This window comes from Cydia pomonella, chromosome 2 (genome assembly GCF_033807575.1).
Source record: "Cydia pomonella isolate Wapato2018A chromosome 2, ilCydPomo1, whole genome shotgun sequence".
NCBI lineage: Eukaryota > Metazoa > Arthropoda > Insecta > Lepidoptera > Tortricidae > Cydia > Cydia pomonella.
Window position 1 is genome coordinate 12,720,244 of NC_084704.1, and position 17,579 is coordinate 12,737,822.

Sequence of the window (17,579 nt, forward strand, 5' to 3'; positions counted from 1 at the left end):
GGTAAGATGAATGTGCTACCTCATTTTTTTTCTACTATCTTAGAAAAAAATTTAAACGATGGCAACCCAATAGGCGTAACCGAAAAAAACTGGTTTATTCTAGATATTTATTTGTGATTTGAAATTTCAATTAAGTATTTATTTATTTTTCAAAAGGAGATTTGTGGATATGATTAAATATAACAGAATTTGCCTTTAGTTTTATACATTTTCCTTACCTTTTCTTCTCTCTGTTTACTGTGTTATGTCCGCGTCACAGATACAGTAACAATCAGTCACTAATCATTTGTCAAATTGTCAGATGTTATAAGAGTCTAATGTCGCTATTTATTATTATCGGTACATATGTTTAAATTTATACTTTAATCCGTTGTAATTCGGTTTAGTTTAGTTTAAAATTATATACTGATTCGTCGCTAAAGTAAACGTACTCTTTATTTGCAGTATTCATTTCGTTCGTTTGGTATTGTTGTTTGACGAAAAACTAAGAGTTTTTGAAATTAAATAATTATAAATATGGAAGCTGCCGTGGAAGAGACTGTAAAGGATAGCATTGATATTGAACAACTGGAAAAAAATGGTGAAGTAAGTTAAGTTTTTATTTTATATCTGATTTATAAATAGAATGCGATCGAATGTCGGTAAATTACTTTTCTACATTCTTAAGTATTTGATTCTTAATGAACTATATTTTATATCGCTTTTGTTAATACATCCATCTCAAGAGGTTTTAGCTGTTTATTGTAGCATATTTGTCACGAAATTAGACCTAAAAACAGGTAAAACAGTTAACCTAAAACTCGCCTGGCATGATGCCAGAATAGGGAATGTTTATGATATTTCTGTTCGGAAGCACGTTCCGCGCTTTCTTCTTTTATGGTTGACGACAACTTGATGCCAAGTTGTCCTGGACAATGCATTGTGTAACAAGATTGTTGCTATGGATGTAATGTACATCCTGTATTATAAATTTAATTCTGATTGTGGAATGCTTATGGCGTGTAACACCTTGTGGGGTTTTGTATGATAGCCATGAACTTATCAATAATTTAATATTTTGTTCTGGATTGTAAATAAAGAACACATATATTTGGAAATATCCACTCATAATTTAATTTTGTATTCATAACTCTTTATACCTCTGCAGGCATGGCATACATAAAAGCAATACTGCTATTGCTTTTACACACCCACTTCCACTTTTAAAGCTTGTTTATTATAAGACAGCTATACAATACTGCTATTGCTTTTATGTATGCCTGGGCAAATTGAGTGTATTTTTTCTGTAGTGAGTGTGATTTAACATACTCAAGTGTCTTATAATAAACAAGCTTTAAAAGTGGAAGTGGGTGTATAATATGCTCATCACATAACTAGCTTTTTTCTTTTGGTGTATAAAGAGAAGAGTCTTTAAAAAGAAATTAAAGATCTTTGTTTTAGGCAAAAATGGTAAATAATTGTTTATTCTGTTATCCAATAGTATACAAATGTGTTCAAAATTGATGGCTGAATTTGTTACTATAGTAAAATTACATGTATTCCCAATTCCCATGTGTGCTGCATATAAATCATTCCCATTTATCTCCACCTCATACATACTCAATTTAAAACATTGTCAATCCCTTATTTCAGGAAAAGACTCCTACACCTTCCATCCAAGACCCACCAAAGAAGTCAAAGAAGGAAGACCGCAACAAAAAGGATGATAAAAGTGTGGAACAGTTCATGAAATCACTCAACTCTGTGCCAAGTCTGGAGGAAAAACTGTCTCTGGTCTGCAAGAAATATGTGCAGACTGCTGATGATAATAAAAAGCTGCAGTTTTATATTAAGCAGTCTGATAAGCGGTAGGTGCAATTAATTAAAAAGACACACACACATCAAGTGCAGTCTGTTACTATATACAATACAAATCCTCTCCTGTCCAAGTCCAAATTCAAGCATGTCTGAAGCCTTCTGTGAAAAGTTGGTTGGCAAGTGTAATTCGGCAATACACTTTTCGGCGAAAAGGCAGAGAACCCTATGTCTGGGTTTGCCCTCCTTTTAAAACGACTAACTAGATTGCTCTTAAAATATGTACTTACAATAGGATAAGGTACATCTAGTTCTGTAATTAGATGTAGCTTCAGATACCATAGTTAAAATAATACAGCTAATTTAAGTTTTTCATACAAAACTTGTTTTTGCTCTATTTCGTTTGTTTTATAAACTGGAGCTATGTAAATTAATTACAGGACCAGATGTAGTCATTGTATGTGAAAGTTTCATTACAATCCAACAGGTAGTTTTTAAGTGAAAACGAAACTTCATTTGTATGGGAGGGTAAAATTCGGCCGAGCTTGTTGTTATTAATGTTTTTAATGATCTTTTAAATTTATAAGCGTGAGAAATTATTCAGATATCATAATAATTTCTAATGAGAGGTGTCTCACTCACCTCTGACACCATTGACACCACAGGAGACCCCAGGGCTGGCGCGTACTTCTCGTAACGTATCGCCCTGGTGGTACAGCGAGGAAGCGCCGCCAGCGTAATGGGCACCTGCTGGATGGGGTGTTTTTATTATGATTAGGTTTTTTGTGTTAATTTTAATTTATTTGTATTTTTAACTTATTTAAGTTAGTTTTGACGACCTGTCTGGCCTAGTGGGTAGTGACCTTGCCTATGAAGCCGATGTTCCCCGGTTCAAATCCTGGTAAGGGCATTTATTTGTGTGATGAACATGGATATTTGTTCCCGAGTCATGGATGTTTTCCATGTATTTAAGTATTTATAAATATGTATATATTATGTATATCATTGTCTAAGTACCCGCAACACAAGCCTTATCGAGCTTGCCGTGGGATTTAGCCAATTTGTGTAATAATGTCCTATAATATTTATTATGAGTTTTATGTTTAGATATATTTTAGTCTGTGTCAGATTACACAGACTAAAAATTTCCATGAAATATATAATTTATTTATTTTGTCTCACATAAAAATCTGCCTGTGGAGCCTGTGGTCCACTATAATCTGTTTCTTTATGCTTAATATAACAAAACCACGAGCCAGATGGTCGGACAATATCAGAAAGACGTCAGGGCCAACCTGGCATAGAACCGCCGCATACAGAACAACATGGAAATCCATGAAAGAGGCATATGTTCAGCAGTGGTCGCAAATATGCTGAGAAGAACAGAAGATAACAATGATTCAGAACAATTCACCTATAAGTAATATTTTTTTTCGCCTACCAGGTATGCTATCTTGTTGAAAGAAAAAGAGCAATTGCAACATGAATTCAACAAGACCATCCTAGTCAAGTCCAAGTTGGAGAGCCTCTGTCGTGAGCTGCAGAAACAGAACAAGGCCATCAAGGTAATCAATTGTATTCTGCTCTTGTGACATTTTCCGGCAAAAGGTACCACATTGCCGTGGTTGATTATGTTGATTTCTATTGAAATCTATGGTAGTAGCGCCTTATTGATAATCAGTCCCCTTTTGGTTGAATGCCGCAAATATATTCACTAGATATTATATAATGCATTATATTATTGAATATGTGTTTTATTGTGATTTTTTTGTATTAGGTACCAGGAAAACAATCAAAATTACCTTTTGTAGAGGTTGCTAATGAGCCCTGGTACTCATGGTACAGTCACCTGCAATAATATGTTACACAAAAAGGCGCAAAAATATCTGACACAATCTTATTTGTAGAGCCATAAGAGTGTGTCACATCAAAAATATGTACGGCCTTTGAAGAGTAACATATTATTGCAGGTGGCAGTACATAACAGACAGTGAGTTACTATTATTTTATGCTTGACAAACAAGTGATAAATTTAATAAGGCACGGCTTCCCAATTTTATTCAGCCCGCGGTGCACTTGCAAGTTTAAAATTGATTCTCGGCGCCCTAACTTAGCTAGGTTATTCGAAACAGATAAGGTGCGTCCCTCTACTGTCTACGGCGCACCGGGGCACCGTGACGCACAGTTTGAAAACCCCTGAATAAGGTGTAAATGGGATTGTCAATGTCAGGCAATTTTAAAACTTTCCTGTCCTATTAGAATCTATTTTCGTATTAACCCGAATACATCTTGTAATAGGTATAGGATAGGTATATCCGTAAGCGAGGAATGTCGTAGAATATTCGTGATGTCGATAATGAACGTTCCTACAAATGTGTTGTGTAGCTAAAAGATCATTTTTTGTTAGAAATCTTTATCATTTTGGTACAGCCCAAAAATTCGTTGGTATTAGGCGATATAGTAACTAGAAATTAGGTTCTTTTATTGTGTTTGTTTTTTAATGTGTTTTTAACCCAGATACAGACATTAAACATATTTCATTAACGTCAACAGGAAGAGTCCCTGCTCAAGATTCGTGAAGAGGAGGAACGCCGGAAGGAGACTCAAGCCAAGTTCCAGAACACGCTTACCGAGATCACCACTCTCCTGCAACAGAATAATGAGAAGAATGCCAAGTTGAGAGACGATAACATCAGTATGAGCGAGAAATTCAAGAGTGTGGTTCAGCAGTACCAGTTGAGGGAACAGCAAGTAAGATAATGTCAAGGGCCTGTACACGTTATGCCGTTGACGGAAATATGACGTCATGCTACATATAGTATGATTCCAATTAGTCTTAACTTAGATACTTGACAATCAGTACAGAAACGTCTAACTGACCTTCATCTTATTGTCACTTTACTAAATAATTGATAGTTTATTAAATAACTCATGTTTTTTATTTTTAATAGTGTACCTATTTTACATAACAAATATTCAATTTTCTATGGTCTATAGATTAGTTATTTAAATTTGTAGTGTTATAATATTACGTAATTTTTGCGTCAACGGCATGAAATGTACGGGACCTGATGATATCTTTTAGTGTTTACATACCAAATTCCGTAAAATTAACACTTGGGAATAGATCCATCAAAGTTAACTTTGCACCAACTTGAACAGAACAGAGAGTCGTTATACACGTCGTTATGAAATTGCCACACTTCGTCATTCACCAAGCTATGCATGGCATTTATGCAGAGTTGGCTTGGTCAGACTCTACCCTATTTTCTACCCCAGTAGTTGGCAAAATTTCTTCATGGAGGGCCAGAAAAACAACATTTCAAGATTTACAGATGAGACATTTCAGATGAGGGCCAGAATTGCAGCACAAATGCATTTTTATTATTTCGCGGGTCATATACAAATTTTTCGATGGACCAGTGGCGGGCCGGATGAAATCCTATCGCGGGTAGGAGCTGACCTGCGGGCCGTACTTTTCCCACCACTGTTTTACCCGATCTTAGGTGACACGTTTTTCTCAGCGACCAGCCCATAAGCCAAAATCGCAAAACAATATTGACGATTGACATTTGATGAGTCGTAATTTATAAAACAGTAAATATTAACGATTTTGGAGTTATTCCTATTCTGAGTTGATAATTTTACCAAGCATAAAACATTACGTGTTCATAAGACGATGTTAGCCATCCATTTGTATCACGCCATTATCATTCTATCTTGATTTGATTACAAAACCAAATATAATGAAAATTTTAATTAAAGTAACAATTTTCTTTGTCATTGAATTCTAGGTTGAAAAAATGGGGAAGCAAATGGCGCTGGAGTCCCAGTTGTCAGACGCTAAACTTCAGAAAGCAGCTTTAGAGCATCAGGCAGAGAAAGAAAGGCTTCTAGCAGAGATGGAACACCTGAAGGTCACCGTGGCTCAGTGCACGGCCAAGATCATGGAGCTGCAGGGGACGGAGACTGCTTTGAGGTACATATTTTTATACCTAAACACTGTCAGACTTTGATTTGTGCCTTTTACTGGCCAAAAAAACAATACTTAGCTTTTTTGGGCAGTTGTGTAAAAATGCGAATGTCCCGTTCCTAGTAGTCAACGTAATCTGGGAATGATTCTATGCATAACATAACCCTAAGAAGATAAACGCGACAAAAATTAACACAGATGTCGGAACTACAATCGAAAAAAAAACATGTCTATAGATATGACAAATTCAAAGAAACATAAACCATAGACTACAGACTTGTTTTTTCCAAGACCGTTGGAACCATTACAATCTGTGGAGTTGTATTAACCTCATTATGCTTAAGCCTACCTTTTGATTGGGTCATAGATTTTACATATTATAAAATCCTTAATCTAATTAAAACTTACAATCAATTGGTTGACAGAATAGTTCGTGTCATCCACGATGACTCGCAGATTTGACAATTATAACCTTTAATAACATGACAATACGAGTTATTTTTGGTACTGTAGGGGTCAGCTTGGCGTGTACACGGACAAGTACGACGAGTTCCAGAACGCGCTGGTGAAAAGCAACCAGGTGTTTGGAGGGTTCAAGGAGCAGATGGAAAAGGTGAGGGTTTTTAATGTTCCTTTATTTCAAATAAATACATATATAAAAATGTATGTAATGAAAAATCTTTAAGTTTGCTTAACTTGAAAAAAATAAATGTTTAACGCATTTACTGTCACCGACGCATATATGCGTTCACCGTCATACAAGTTTGTTCCTAGGCCTCGCCCCCTGGCGGTGAATGCGTTTGTAGTAGTAGTAATATGTGAAAAGAAAAACAAATTTGAATGTTAGTTTTTTGTTGAGACTTGTTATTTCAGGATTTTTCGTGTTAAGAACGCCACATGTTGACCCAAAACGTAAATTACTGTTCTCAAAATACAAACAACAGATTAGGGATCACAGATAATTTGAATGTGGGTTACGTAATGCAATGGAAATGTTTTTATATGATATCGTTGCCATTATTTTCATCTCTCTAGTCGCCAGTGTCTCAAGTATAGAACCGTTTTTATATTATAAATTACACGCTTTTTATGATCTCAGGGATGGAGCCGCCCGTTAGGCCCAAAACTGCCTATATTGGCAGTTCCAACCCTTCCTTAACACAAACAACAATAAAAACACATACAACATGACATGAATATGGTAACATGATCGAAATGATTCATTCTTCATGATCGAAAGGTTATGGACCCGGGTATGTCCTTAAACTACGTCCACAAGAGAGGTATGGGCATTGTGAATGTCATCTCGCTCTGTGTGGTAGGGCACAGCACAGCGGATGTCATTCCAGATCTAGAGCAGAGCCCAACTGGGGAAGTACCTCCACCTTACAGAAAATCGCAGCCAAATAACACTAGACCCTACTCATAGTGTTGTGTTCCTGCCGGTGAGTAAGGTTGCCAGAGCTCAACGAGGGTGGGAGGGGGTTAGGGTCGGCAACGCGCATGTAACTCCTTTGGAGTTGCAGGCGTACATAAGCTACGGATACTGCTTAGCATTAGGCAGGCCGTTTTGTTTGCCACCGACGTAGTATAAAAAAAAAGAAAAAAGAAATAGTATCAATTTCGATTTATTTTATTCCAGATGTCAAAGAAAATCAAGAAGCTAGAGAAGGAATCTCTCTCGTGGAAAAAGCGGTGGGAGACATCTCAAACAGCACTGTTGGACATGTGCGGGGAGCGGCAGGCGAGCGAGGAGCGAGCCGCGGCCGCCAGTCGCCAGCTGCAGCACATGCAGAGCCTGTGCCGCACGCTGCAGGTCCGGATGCATTTGCATTTTGATTTTTTATTTGTGTACACCAATGTTTAGGCTTTTAAGATTCATTATTTAACAGTTGAATTTTAACTAATACGAGTAAAGGATGTATCAATAATCGGATAAAAAACTTTTTATTTTTATGAATGCCAGCTGCTTCTGGTCGCCAGTGACTGTTGCATGATGTGCTAAAAAGACTTGGTGAAAGTTGGTAACGCCGGCAGCGAATATATGTGTAGTGGCTAAAAATGCCAGCGTCAGCGACGAGCGAATTCGTTCAGTCGTAGGAGTCACATGGTCACCGATACTCTGTCCGTAAAAAAGTTGATACTTTTACTAATACAATTGTTCGGGTAGTTTAATCGGTATTCGATGAGTGACGGTCATCAGTCCGTCGATCGTGGTAGGTGCAACTGGCGCTAAGAGCGTTTCTTTCGTCTCGGGTGCCCAGAAGGATCATCCGATATTGGCAGTCATTTCTAACTGTTGCGTTATTATAAATACCCGCAAAAACCATGTTGTATTGAGACATGAAATGATAAAAGCAAAAAAAGTCAATTGACAAGGATCGTATTGTATGCAGGCCGAGCGCACGTCGCTGCTGGGCACGCTGAAGGAGCACAACATCGAGCGGCCGCCGCTGCCCACGCCGCCGCCCGCGCCCGCGCCCGCGCCCGCGCCCGCCGCCGCGCCCAGCAAGCAGAGCAACGACAAGGTACGTTCACTGAGCTCGGGCCTCCGCACCCGCCACACAGCCTCCCGCCACGGGTGCCCACCAGCACCTGCAGCCACGCCAGCAGCGGCAGAAATCGAGCGGGCATGTTGAGCCGCCTTTCTGTCCGGTTGGCTTCGAGCGTTCACTCAGACCGTAAACTGCGGCTTTTGTCTCCAATTGTCGTTATATGCTACCTATAGCGTTTCGTTCTCTGTCGCTGTCTTATTATTAGTACGTTACTACAGAGGCCGGGACGAAAGGGGTTGCCGGCCGAAGACATATAGATAAGTGGATAAGTCTGAGGCGGGCAACCCCATATTTCCCGCCGAGGTATGTATAGTGCTTTTCTCAAACATGCAATGAAATAAACAACAAAAAAATCAAGGTTTTTTTTTTTTTTAATTTATAAGTAAACAAGACAAAAACTAAAGCTAACGTGTGTATATTACTATTTCGCTATATTTTAACTCGGTTTTTTAGTTCTCAAGCGGACCCCAGGCTCCCATGAGCCGTGGCAAAATGCCGGGACAACGCGAGGAAGAAGAAGAAGAAGTCTAAACTGTCGAGTTACAGTTTCAAATACTAAAACACAATGCATTTCGGGTTAAAAGATGCTTAGTAAACAAAACATTAAGCATGGAGTACAATGCCCACAATGTTGAAAACTTTTTAGTTACTGCCAGTTCTTTAAAATATGCCAAAAACACGTGTTCTGAGAAACTGTGGGCTTTATTTTTTTTGTTATCCAATTTATAAAATTGTCATAAGCAGGGGTCGTACAAAAAGTGCGGATGACGTCAAACCACTTATAGGATGATTTCAAATAGTATTTTTGATTTTCATAAACAATTATCACTTATCATTTATCAACCTCTTTATTAAACGATATCGCCACTTGAAATGAGTAAGTACGTTTTTGACTGACACATTGTCAATCAGATGAACAATAAATTGACTTCGTTATTGTTTAGCTATTGTATCTTCACGATTATATTTAGCTAAAATTTATATTTACTAATGTACAATAAGAAAAAGCTCTAAAATGTCATCTTTACTCGAATATTGTGGCAATCCCACAGACTTGTTCTAACTAATTTCAAATAATTATACCTTATGGTAACAAGTTTCGTGAAATTTATTTTATTCACTACATCACCCTACCACCTGTATTATTAATTCCATGGATTTATTTACGATTATTTTGTTACTTCATTAATACTACTTTGTTACTACATGTCACATGGAAGTTTAAATACAAACTCAAACATCAACCTGTGTGCAAGATTACGTCATTTTTACGTCATCCGCACTTTTTGTCCGACCCCTGGTCATAAGTAACCATATATTTCGTCTTTGATTTTGCCGGCAAGTTCTGTATAGCCAATTCTGCTTCGGCTCTTAATTCAGGTGGGGTGCAATCAATAATCATTTCTTCGTCGGAAATCGTTAGTTTCGTCCGAACTCATATTGAATTATTTATAACAAAACAAAATTACAAACAACAAAATTAAATACAATAAAACAGACTTACAGCGAATAATTATCAAGTTTCCCGCCAAACCTTTTTTTCTATACGGTTAGAGACACATTTGAGTAGACATTTTTACCGCCACCTAATATTTAGATAAAATATTCATATTTCAATGTGTATATGTATAGTTAAGATAAAAAAATAAACATGTGTTATTTGTTATGTTCATGTGGATTTATAATGTAAATAAAACTGCACTAAGTACATACCATTTATCCTTTATTGTTTGTTTTTTAATACGCATAGTGTCAGAATGTCAAGATGCCTGTGCCACAAATTTATGTGGAATGGAAATTAAAAAAGAGGACTTTGCCGGCCTAGGCCTGCAAGATTTGTATGAAATTCCATTAACGACCTCTTGTCCTAGCCGCACTTGAAACGTCATACTTCGCAGCCTATTATAAGGAACATAACATCAACATTTCAATGCATGTTTGAGAAAAGATTTTTACTTTGTAAGCGACCGGAAACCGAGACATAAAAACCTGTGTGCCTGTGTGTCGTATGAACTTGCTCTGTTCTGTACTTAAAAAAAAATAGTTAGTTGATGGACTAGAATAAAAATATTTATTTTTCTTTTGATTTACTCTAATTTCTTCGGCTATTACCCCTCTTTTGGCTTTTATCCCTACTTACGAATAAAAACTATCAAAACCTGTCGAAACAGAAGTAAGCGAGACCTTCCATCACGTTGTAGTCTTTCACGAAATCACGAACAAGTATATGATAGTTGTCTGCAATAAAAATAAATACAACAAAAAAAGACGCTGCTCAAAATCTCTTGATTACTTTTCGGGCAAGTATCCTATTAAAATAAATGAATCGAGACATTTAGATTATATTAATATGTAAATTGTTCTGCTGATGTCACTGTAGTTAAAGTAGGTCGTATTATATAAATAAATGAATTACTTTAGTTACTGATTATAAAAAGGAAAACCGTAGTGATAACTTGACTTATGTGTTTTAAGGTCGACAAAATGGCGGCAAATTGCGCCCAACTACGACAGAGCCTCGTGCACCTCCAGAGCCAGCTGAACACCCTCACCAACAACAAGAACGGTGTCAAGGACGACCCGCCCAAAGCAGACAAACCCAAGAAACAGAAATCTAAAAAGAAAGCGGAAAAACAGTCACAGGAGGCAACAACTTCTATAGAAGTCACCGAAGAACCAGTTAGAGATGATACTAAAGAAACATCAGAAGAACCCACAGCTAATGAAGATTCAATCCAAAACGACATAGATAGCTTAGAAGAAAAAATAGACGAGAAAGCCATGGAAACTCTAATCCAAGCTATAAGCAATGCTAACATAAATCTACACGATTTATCAGTAGATGAAAATAATGAGCAAGTGGATATTGAAAAGGTAATAGATGGATCACACAATGAAATCGCCAACACATCGAATGATGAGGTGTCACATATAACCGAAGTGAAACCTATATCGAGTGCGTAATCCAAGCAACGTGTAGTAGTTTACGAACTTAATTTGGGAGGAGTGGTCAGTGGTGTGTAATTTTTATTCTTTAATCAGGTGCTGATTCATAAATAGCTCTTTTGTGCCTATTTTAAGTATCTTACTGTGGGGTTTCAGAAAGAATAAGACAACTGGCGATCCATAGCATATGACGAATATGCTTCTTTGTCTTATCACACTTAGCCCGATGTCCTATACTTACTGCAACGAGTTTAAGAACTTAAGCACATTTGCACAATGCACATTTACCAAAATTGGCCTTAGTCACTAACATTATGCGTGCCTATTATTTCCTACATAAAGAGAAAATAGACAAACATTATTGTTTAGCGTAAAAGGTCTCTGATCTGATCTGACAAAATCAAGGTACTATTTTATTATATGATTGTTATTGATGTGACAAGGTTCGATTTGAATATTATCTTTAGCGTCTGATAAAGCCAGAAATCACGAATCTAGCTAGTTCATGGTTATAAATATAAGTTACGTCGAAATACTTCGACTCCGCAGCGTCGCAACAGAAACAACGTAAACCAATGAAAGCTAACCCCCTTATTCATAAACATCTACTAAAGTTACGAAGCCGCTAATAATCGTTTGTCCCTTTCCATCATACCAATACGTCGGAAAGCGACAAACTATTATTAGCGGCTTCGTAACTTTAGTAGACGTTTATGAATAAGGGGGTTAGTGTTTAACTGTTTGAACGCTTTATGTCTTAAACACAAACATCACTCAAACGCCAAAATTCCGGGCGCGAGGGAGCTAATGTAAACCTTACTTGAAAGTGTGAAGGTTACTTTGACAGCGTCCGCCATAACACCTATAGTTGTCCTTGGCGTTGTGTGCACGACGTTTTAGGTGTTCTTGGTGTTCAAAAGGTTAAAAGTCAACAAGCAAATTATAATATGACAGTACTTAAATTGACACGTGTTTAGTTAAATCTGAAAAGGCAAGTCAACTGGTGTTTTAATATGTGTGTGCATGAACACATCGAATTCTAATACGAGATCTTGATAGAAAACAGTTTTGTACAGTACACATCCTAAAGAATTTGATAGACCTAAAATTGAATGAAGGATCTACCCTTATAATAGCATAAAACCATGCCAATGATTTTTGTAAATGACATGTTTTTCCGATTTAGCTAGACCATGCGTCGAATAGTGTGCAATATGGTGCACATCATAGATTTTTGTGTGATTAGTTAGGTTATTACTATATTAGTTATCTACAACTCAAAGTATTTGATTCAAAAGTGCCTATAACGTCTCTAGTCAGGATATCGGTATTCTACTATAGTGTACGGAATACATTATACACTTTGACAATTTTACAAACGAAGCTCATAGAAGTGTCCATTAGAAGACCTTGTACAGTCGAGTTCATAAATATGTAAACATTTTTTCACCTTATTGCAATGGACTAAGGTGAAGAAATGTATTACATATTTATGAACTCGACTGTATTAAGGTTTAAGAAGTGGCATAACATATTCCTTAGAAGTCTTCCTAAGGGTTGTTCTATCTGTGGGGTAAGTGTTTTTGTGTGCTAAAAATAATGTGGAAATTTAAAAAATCCCGTATGGTTTGTGGCCAAAAGATGCTTCGCTGTATAATTTAAATTCACGTTGATTCGTCACATTTTCCCCTATGAAATTATGCTTCCGTTTTTTACTACTATTTGTACAATAAATTAGTGGGCATTTGACGGTTTGTCATAAGTATTGTAGATAAATAATCTAAATCAGATGCTGAAAGAAGTTTACAACCGAATTGTCATTGTCGATTCGAGTAGTCACACTGCCTAGAAAACACGATGCATTTTCAGTGACAAGCACATTTTAGTGCCAAATGTTCGGAGAACTTCAGGGATACAATTATTAATATTAAATGTATGAAAAATAGATACCTCTGTCTAGTCCAGGGATCGACAAATTTTTGAAAAGATACGCCAACCGCAAAAATAATTACCAGTTTCAAGAAATTCTATTTTTTTTTTAAAGTGAAAGTCACTTGCGAGATTGCCAACCCCTGAACTACATATTCTAAGTACCAATGTATATTATATTTCGTGTGTATCTAGGTATCTACATACATCTCGGCCTAGAATTTTATGTACATACTAAGTTTTACAACTGTACACCATTGTAAATTATTGCAATTTTATACTCTGAATAAAATCATTTATCCATGCTGCGGCACTTGTTTGTTGTTTACTGTTTTATATCACATAGATAAAGACATCCGCTCTTAAAAATATGTAAGTCACAAAAATGAAAGGAGCACAGATATGTAAACTAATAGACTTGCAAAGAAAGAGTCAAAAACTTAAAAATACCAGACATATTATCTCTATTCCGCCAGGCTTAGAAAAACTTATACAGTTGTATACTGTATTCCACATGCAATAAGGTACACATTTGATCTATTTTTCCAAGGTAAAATAGAGTTGTTTTACGTGGTGAGGTGGATAAGTAAGATATTGTGTCTAATTCATCTAATTATTTGTCTTTGCATGGCTATTAGTTCACTCGTCCTTGTGTTTACGGAATTTATAATGCCAAGGTGTATAATATATTTGTAGGCATAGCTTGTCAATTGCACCAAATCTTATGAATTTTACAGTCCATCTGTCCATATGGGCTAAGTTTTTATCTGTCAGGACGATTTATGAGTTTTTGTAATAAAGTTAGATTTTGTAATCATTAATTTTGTATTTTCTTACTTCCTACATCCCATTATAAATAAAAATTTACAAATTATATTTATGTAAAAGTTTCTTTAAAAAATCGACTTGACTATGTTGCTAGCAAAGAGAATTTGAAATAGAGGTGGATTGTCAAAGAAAACTTTGTAGCCACAGTAAATTTATTGCCATCTTTCGACACATGATTAAAACTTATAGATTTGACCCTTATTCTTTCGCTGATATGTGTTAAATTTGTTCAATGTCAAAAAGTGGCGCCGTGTGTCATCCGCAAACAGAGAGCATAATTTACACCAGGGACAGATGAATAGCGTGAACAGTGTTGGCACTAGGGGGCGCGCGGGCGCTGCGCACGTATTTAAGCAACGGTTGGAGCGAGATAGATGACAGTGCGTGCTACTCTCGCAAGCGGAGTGCGGGAGGGTAATCCTGGATTGCTGCATTCTGAACTATGTATTCGGTGATTGAGAGCGAAATGGAAGATATGCTATTGCGATCGCTAGAAGTTCGACTTCAAACTTGTTAAAAACAGAAAGACGGGTACTTCGGAATTGAATAATCTAAGTTACCCTTCGGCTCAGAAAGACAGGTACTTCGGAATTGAATAGTCTAAGTTACCCTTCGGCTGAAATCGTGCTTCTAGCGAAGGAGATGATCAGAATAGCAAGACTTCAAAAATAGCTTTTGGCCTTCTGGACTCTTCTAGCTTCACCTCCATAACCCCTTGATCGAGCTTGGTCATAATTTAATGAATAAAATATAATGCCATCAACTACACGTTTATCTAATTTCGTTTAGGTAAATTAGATAAGTACTTAAGTTATTGCGTAACAAACTATCCTCTGATAGTACAGTTTAAAAAAACATCGAAATGTCGGGACGTGCGCCTAGCCAGCCGTGTTTCGTTGAATGGAAGAACTTCGGTTCGCTTCTCTCGCTAGTTCGATTAGTTTATTACTAGCTGACTGCTTTCTAGTTAATTATCTAATTTTTCTAAGTAACAGGTAAGAATGAACAATAGTAAGTCTGAGATGACTAAATCAAGAAAAAAACAAGTGACGAGATCTAATAGCAATTTGTTTTATTTTGGTGTCTAAAAAGCGTCCGCATTATCTTTTTTCAGCAGACTTCCGCTGCGCTGGTTCCAATCAGTAGGCAACGATTTATTAGGTAATGACAGAAGCACGTATCGGATCAACGTTTCTACTAATGTAACCTGTTATTATTTTTCAAATAAGTTTTTGGCAAAAAAATATTTTTTGATACAAGCTTTTATCACTGTACTCTTTTTCACAGGCAACTAATAATCATCAAGAAAATTCTAACAACCCCAAGCACAATTAGTTTATATGCCATTTCATATATTATTACTCGTTATAATGTAATTATTATACGTTAATTTACAACTAAAACAAATAAATCGAACTTATGCTAACACAAAACAACTTAAAACTAAAAACGAAATATAAAAGATTTCCCCCAAATCACTTCCTTCCGGCATGGTCGCAAGAACGCTGGCGGCGTTACCCCTCTGCACCGCCAGGCTTAGCCTCTGATGAGTTTATATTGTTTTATCATCGAGTTCCCATTCCCATGGTCATCTCCTGACTCCATCATCAGATCAGCTCCATATCATTGTCATCCGATTTACATATGTATGCAAAATTTCAGCTCAATCGGAAATCGGGAAGTGGGACACTTTTAACTTTTAAGATTTGACCCACACTAATATACACAGTAACAGGGCAAGTTAAATAAAAGCTTGTAAAAAAACAATAGGATTCTGGGAAGCCTGGGCACTATTGGAAACGGACAACATGATTCGTCCCTGAATCGCTGTCAAACTTCGGTTTTGTCGAACGGTCATTTGTGTACAGTAGTATTATTATTTTCTGTGATATAAACAAGTACAATGTGACAGACTGATATTAATATTAAGTTGGGATTTATCTTCGTTTCTATATAAATACCAAAATTTAAATTTAGGAAACCCTAAATCGATTTTGGTATGACAGTTCTTTAGGTCTAAAATTATCCATAACTTGTATAGTCTCTGTGAGCTGCAGACCTCGCAAACCTCCATGTCACCGCCATGTTGGAGAATTTCGGAAAACTGAGTCGGCATTAAAATTTCATATAACTCCAACTCACTCACAAAATGTTAAGAGAACTGGTTGAGAAATGCGACTTGTAGAAGAGAACGACCATACGAAAGCATTTTTGCCTAACCTAAAATATAGAGGCTTCGCGCTCGCTTGGTTATTAATTGTCCGTCGGATTCGATCCAGATCCAAACATGTTTATCTCATCAAAAACATTTCCATGTAAAGTGTTGCCAAGACGAAACCATAAGACTTGCACTGTCAAAAAATTATCAGTTCTCTTGTAGAGTTAAAAGCTTGGCTCTACAAAAGATCTGATAACTTTTGACAGTAGTGTTTGTTTGTTTTTGGTAGTTTGATACCTTATGGTTTCGTCTTGACAACATTTTACATGAAAATGTTTTTGATCTCCTTATTTAAAGGGTGGGGGGTGATTTACTAAAATTTCTGAGAGATGAATTTCATTATTTATAACATGGAGTCCATATATCAATTTTCAGACCTCTAGCATCAAAATTTGCGGAACCCTCATACAAATGTTCATCCCGTAGTTTAGGGATTAAAGGGTAAAAGTTCCAAGTTTTAGATTTTTTTTGTTATTAAGCGGGTCCACAGAGAGCGAGCGAGCGAGCATGTATGTGCGAGGCAGTTTCCTCGCGCACAAAACCGGTTTGTGCGCGAGAACATTGCCTCGCGCGTATGGTCGCTCTATGTGGACCCGCCTATTTGTGTACTACTAGCTTACATATCAAATTTCAGCTTTCTAGGACTTCGTGAACTACCCTAAGAGTTTTGATGATCATCATTGATTGATGAAATCGCGTGTTTTGAGATATCACTAAGATCTAAAGTACAAGAGCTATGCAATTTAAACTTTTATGTTTAATAGGTCCACTATTGACATCATATCCCGAGAATTTTGTTTATCTGAGATAGTCCAAACCCAAGTTATGTATGAGGGTTCAAGAAAAAGCGAAATGCTTTGAGAAAAGGTAGGTATAGGTAGTGCCCTTACGCTTCGCTTGGCTCGTCTTGGCGGGGGCACTGCTGTTATTAAAATCTTTTTCCTACTCCTCTACTGTTATCTGTCATTTATGCATTCATTAACACGAATATAAGAACATACATAAAAGATTTCAAGAAAAGTCTATATTGTCTGTTCCTCATAAAAGCTCTTGTGCTTTTATAAGCTATAACGTTACTGCGATTAATGGCTACCAACCTAACAAAACCAAAACGAATACAGTTTTAAACTAAGTGCATTGCTGCCAACTTACAAAATATTCATTTGGTTGCATAGTAAAAATAATTACTTCATAAGTCAGAAACACGCATGTGACACCCGTAATATAGCAACACCCATAGACTACGAAGACCGCTTAGCGTTGCTTGTTAGTCTCCGTAAGCTACCGTGGCCAAAATTGAGAAAAAACTGTCCAAAAAATTAATTTAGCAAGTAGC

The 17,579-nt window shown here is 36.7% G+C and overlaps 1 protein-coding gene across 1 annotated transcript; it reads left to right on the forward strand.

Moving 5' to 3' along the window:
- The first annotated feature begins 429 nt into the window (after positions 1 to 429).
- Positions 430 to 14,018, forward strand: LOC133534410 (gamma-taxilin). Its single transcript, XM_061873502.1, has 9 exons — positions 430 to 585; positions 1,633 to 1,847; positions 3,239 to 3,359; positions 4,348 to 4,545; positions 5,589 to 5,773; positions 6,281 to 6,380; positions 7,410 to 7,583; positions 8,164 to 8,295; positions 10,798 to 14,018. The coding sequence occupies exons 1-9, from the start codon at positions 517 to 519 to the stop codon at positions 11,284 to 11,286; spliced, it is 1,683 nt and encodes a 560-aa protein (XP_061729486.1). The 5' UTR covers positions 430 to 516; the 3' UTR covers positions 11,287 to 14,018.
- The last annotated feature ends 3,561 nt before the right edge of the window (positions 14,019 to 17,579 follow it).

Coding starts and splice junctions, on each gene's coding strand:
- LOC133534410 (XM_061873502.1), top strand. CDS start 517: ATGGAAGCTGCCGTGGAAGAGACTGTAAAGGATAGCATTGATATTGAA. Junction 3,360..4,347: donor AACAGAACAAGGCCATCAAG/GTAATCAATTGT, acceptor TAACGTCAACAG/GAAGAGTCCCTGCTCAAGAT. Junction 7,584..8,163: donor GCCTGTGCCGCACGCTGCAG/GTCCGGATGCAT, acceptor TATTGTATGCAG/GCCGAGCGCACGTCGCTGCT.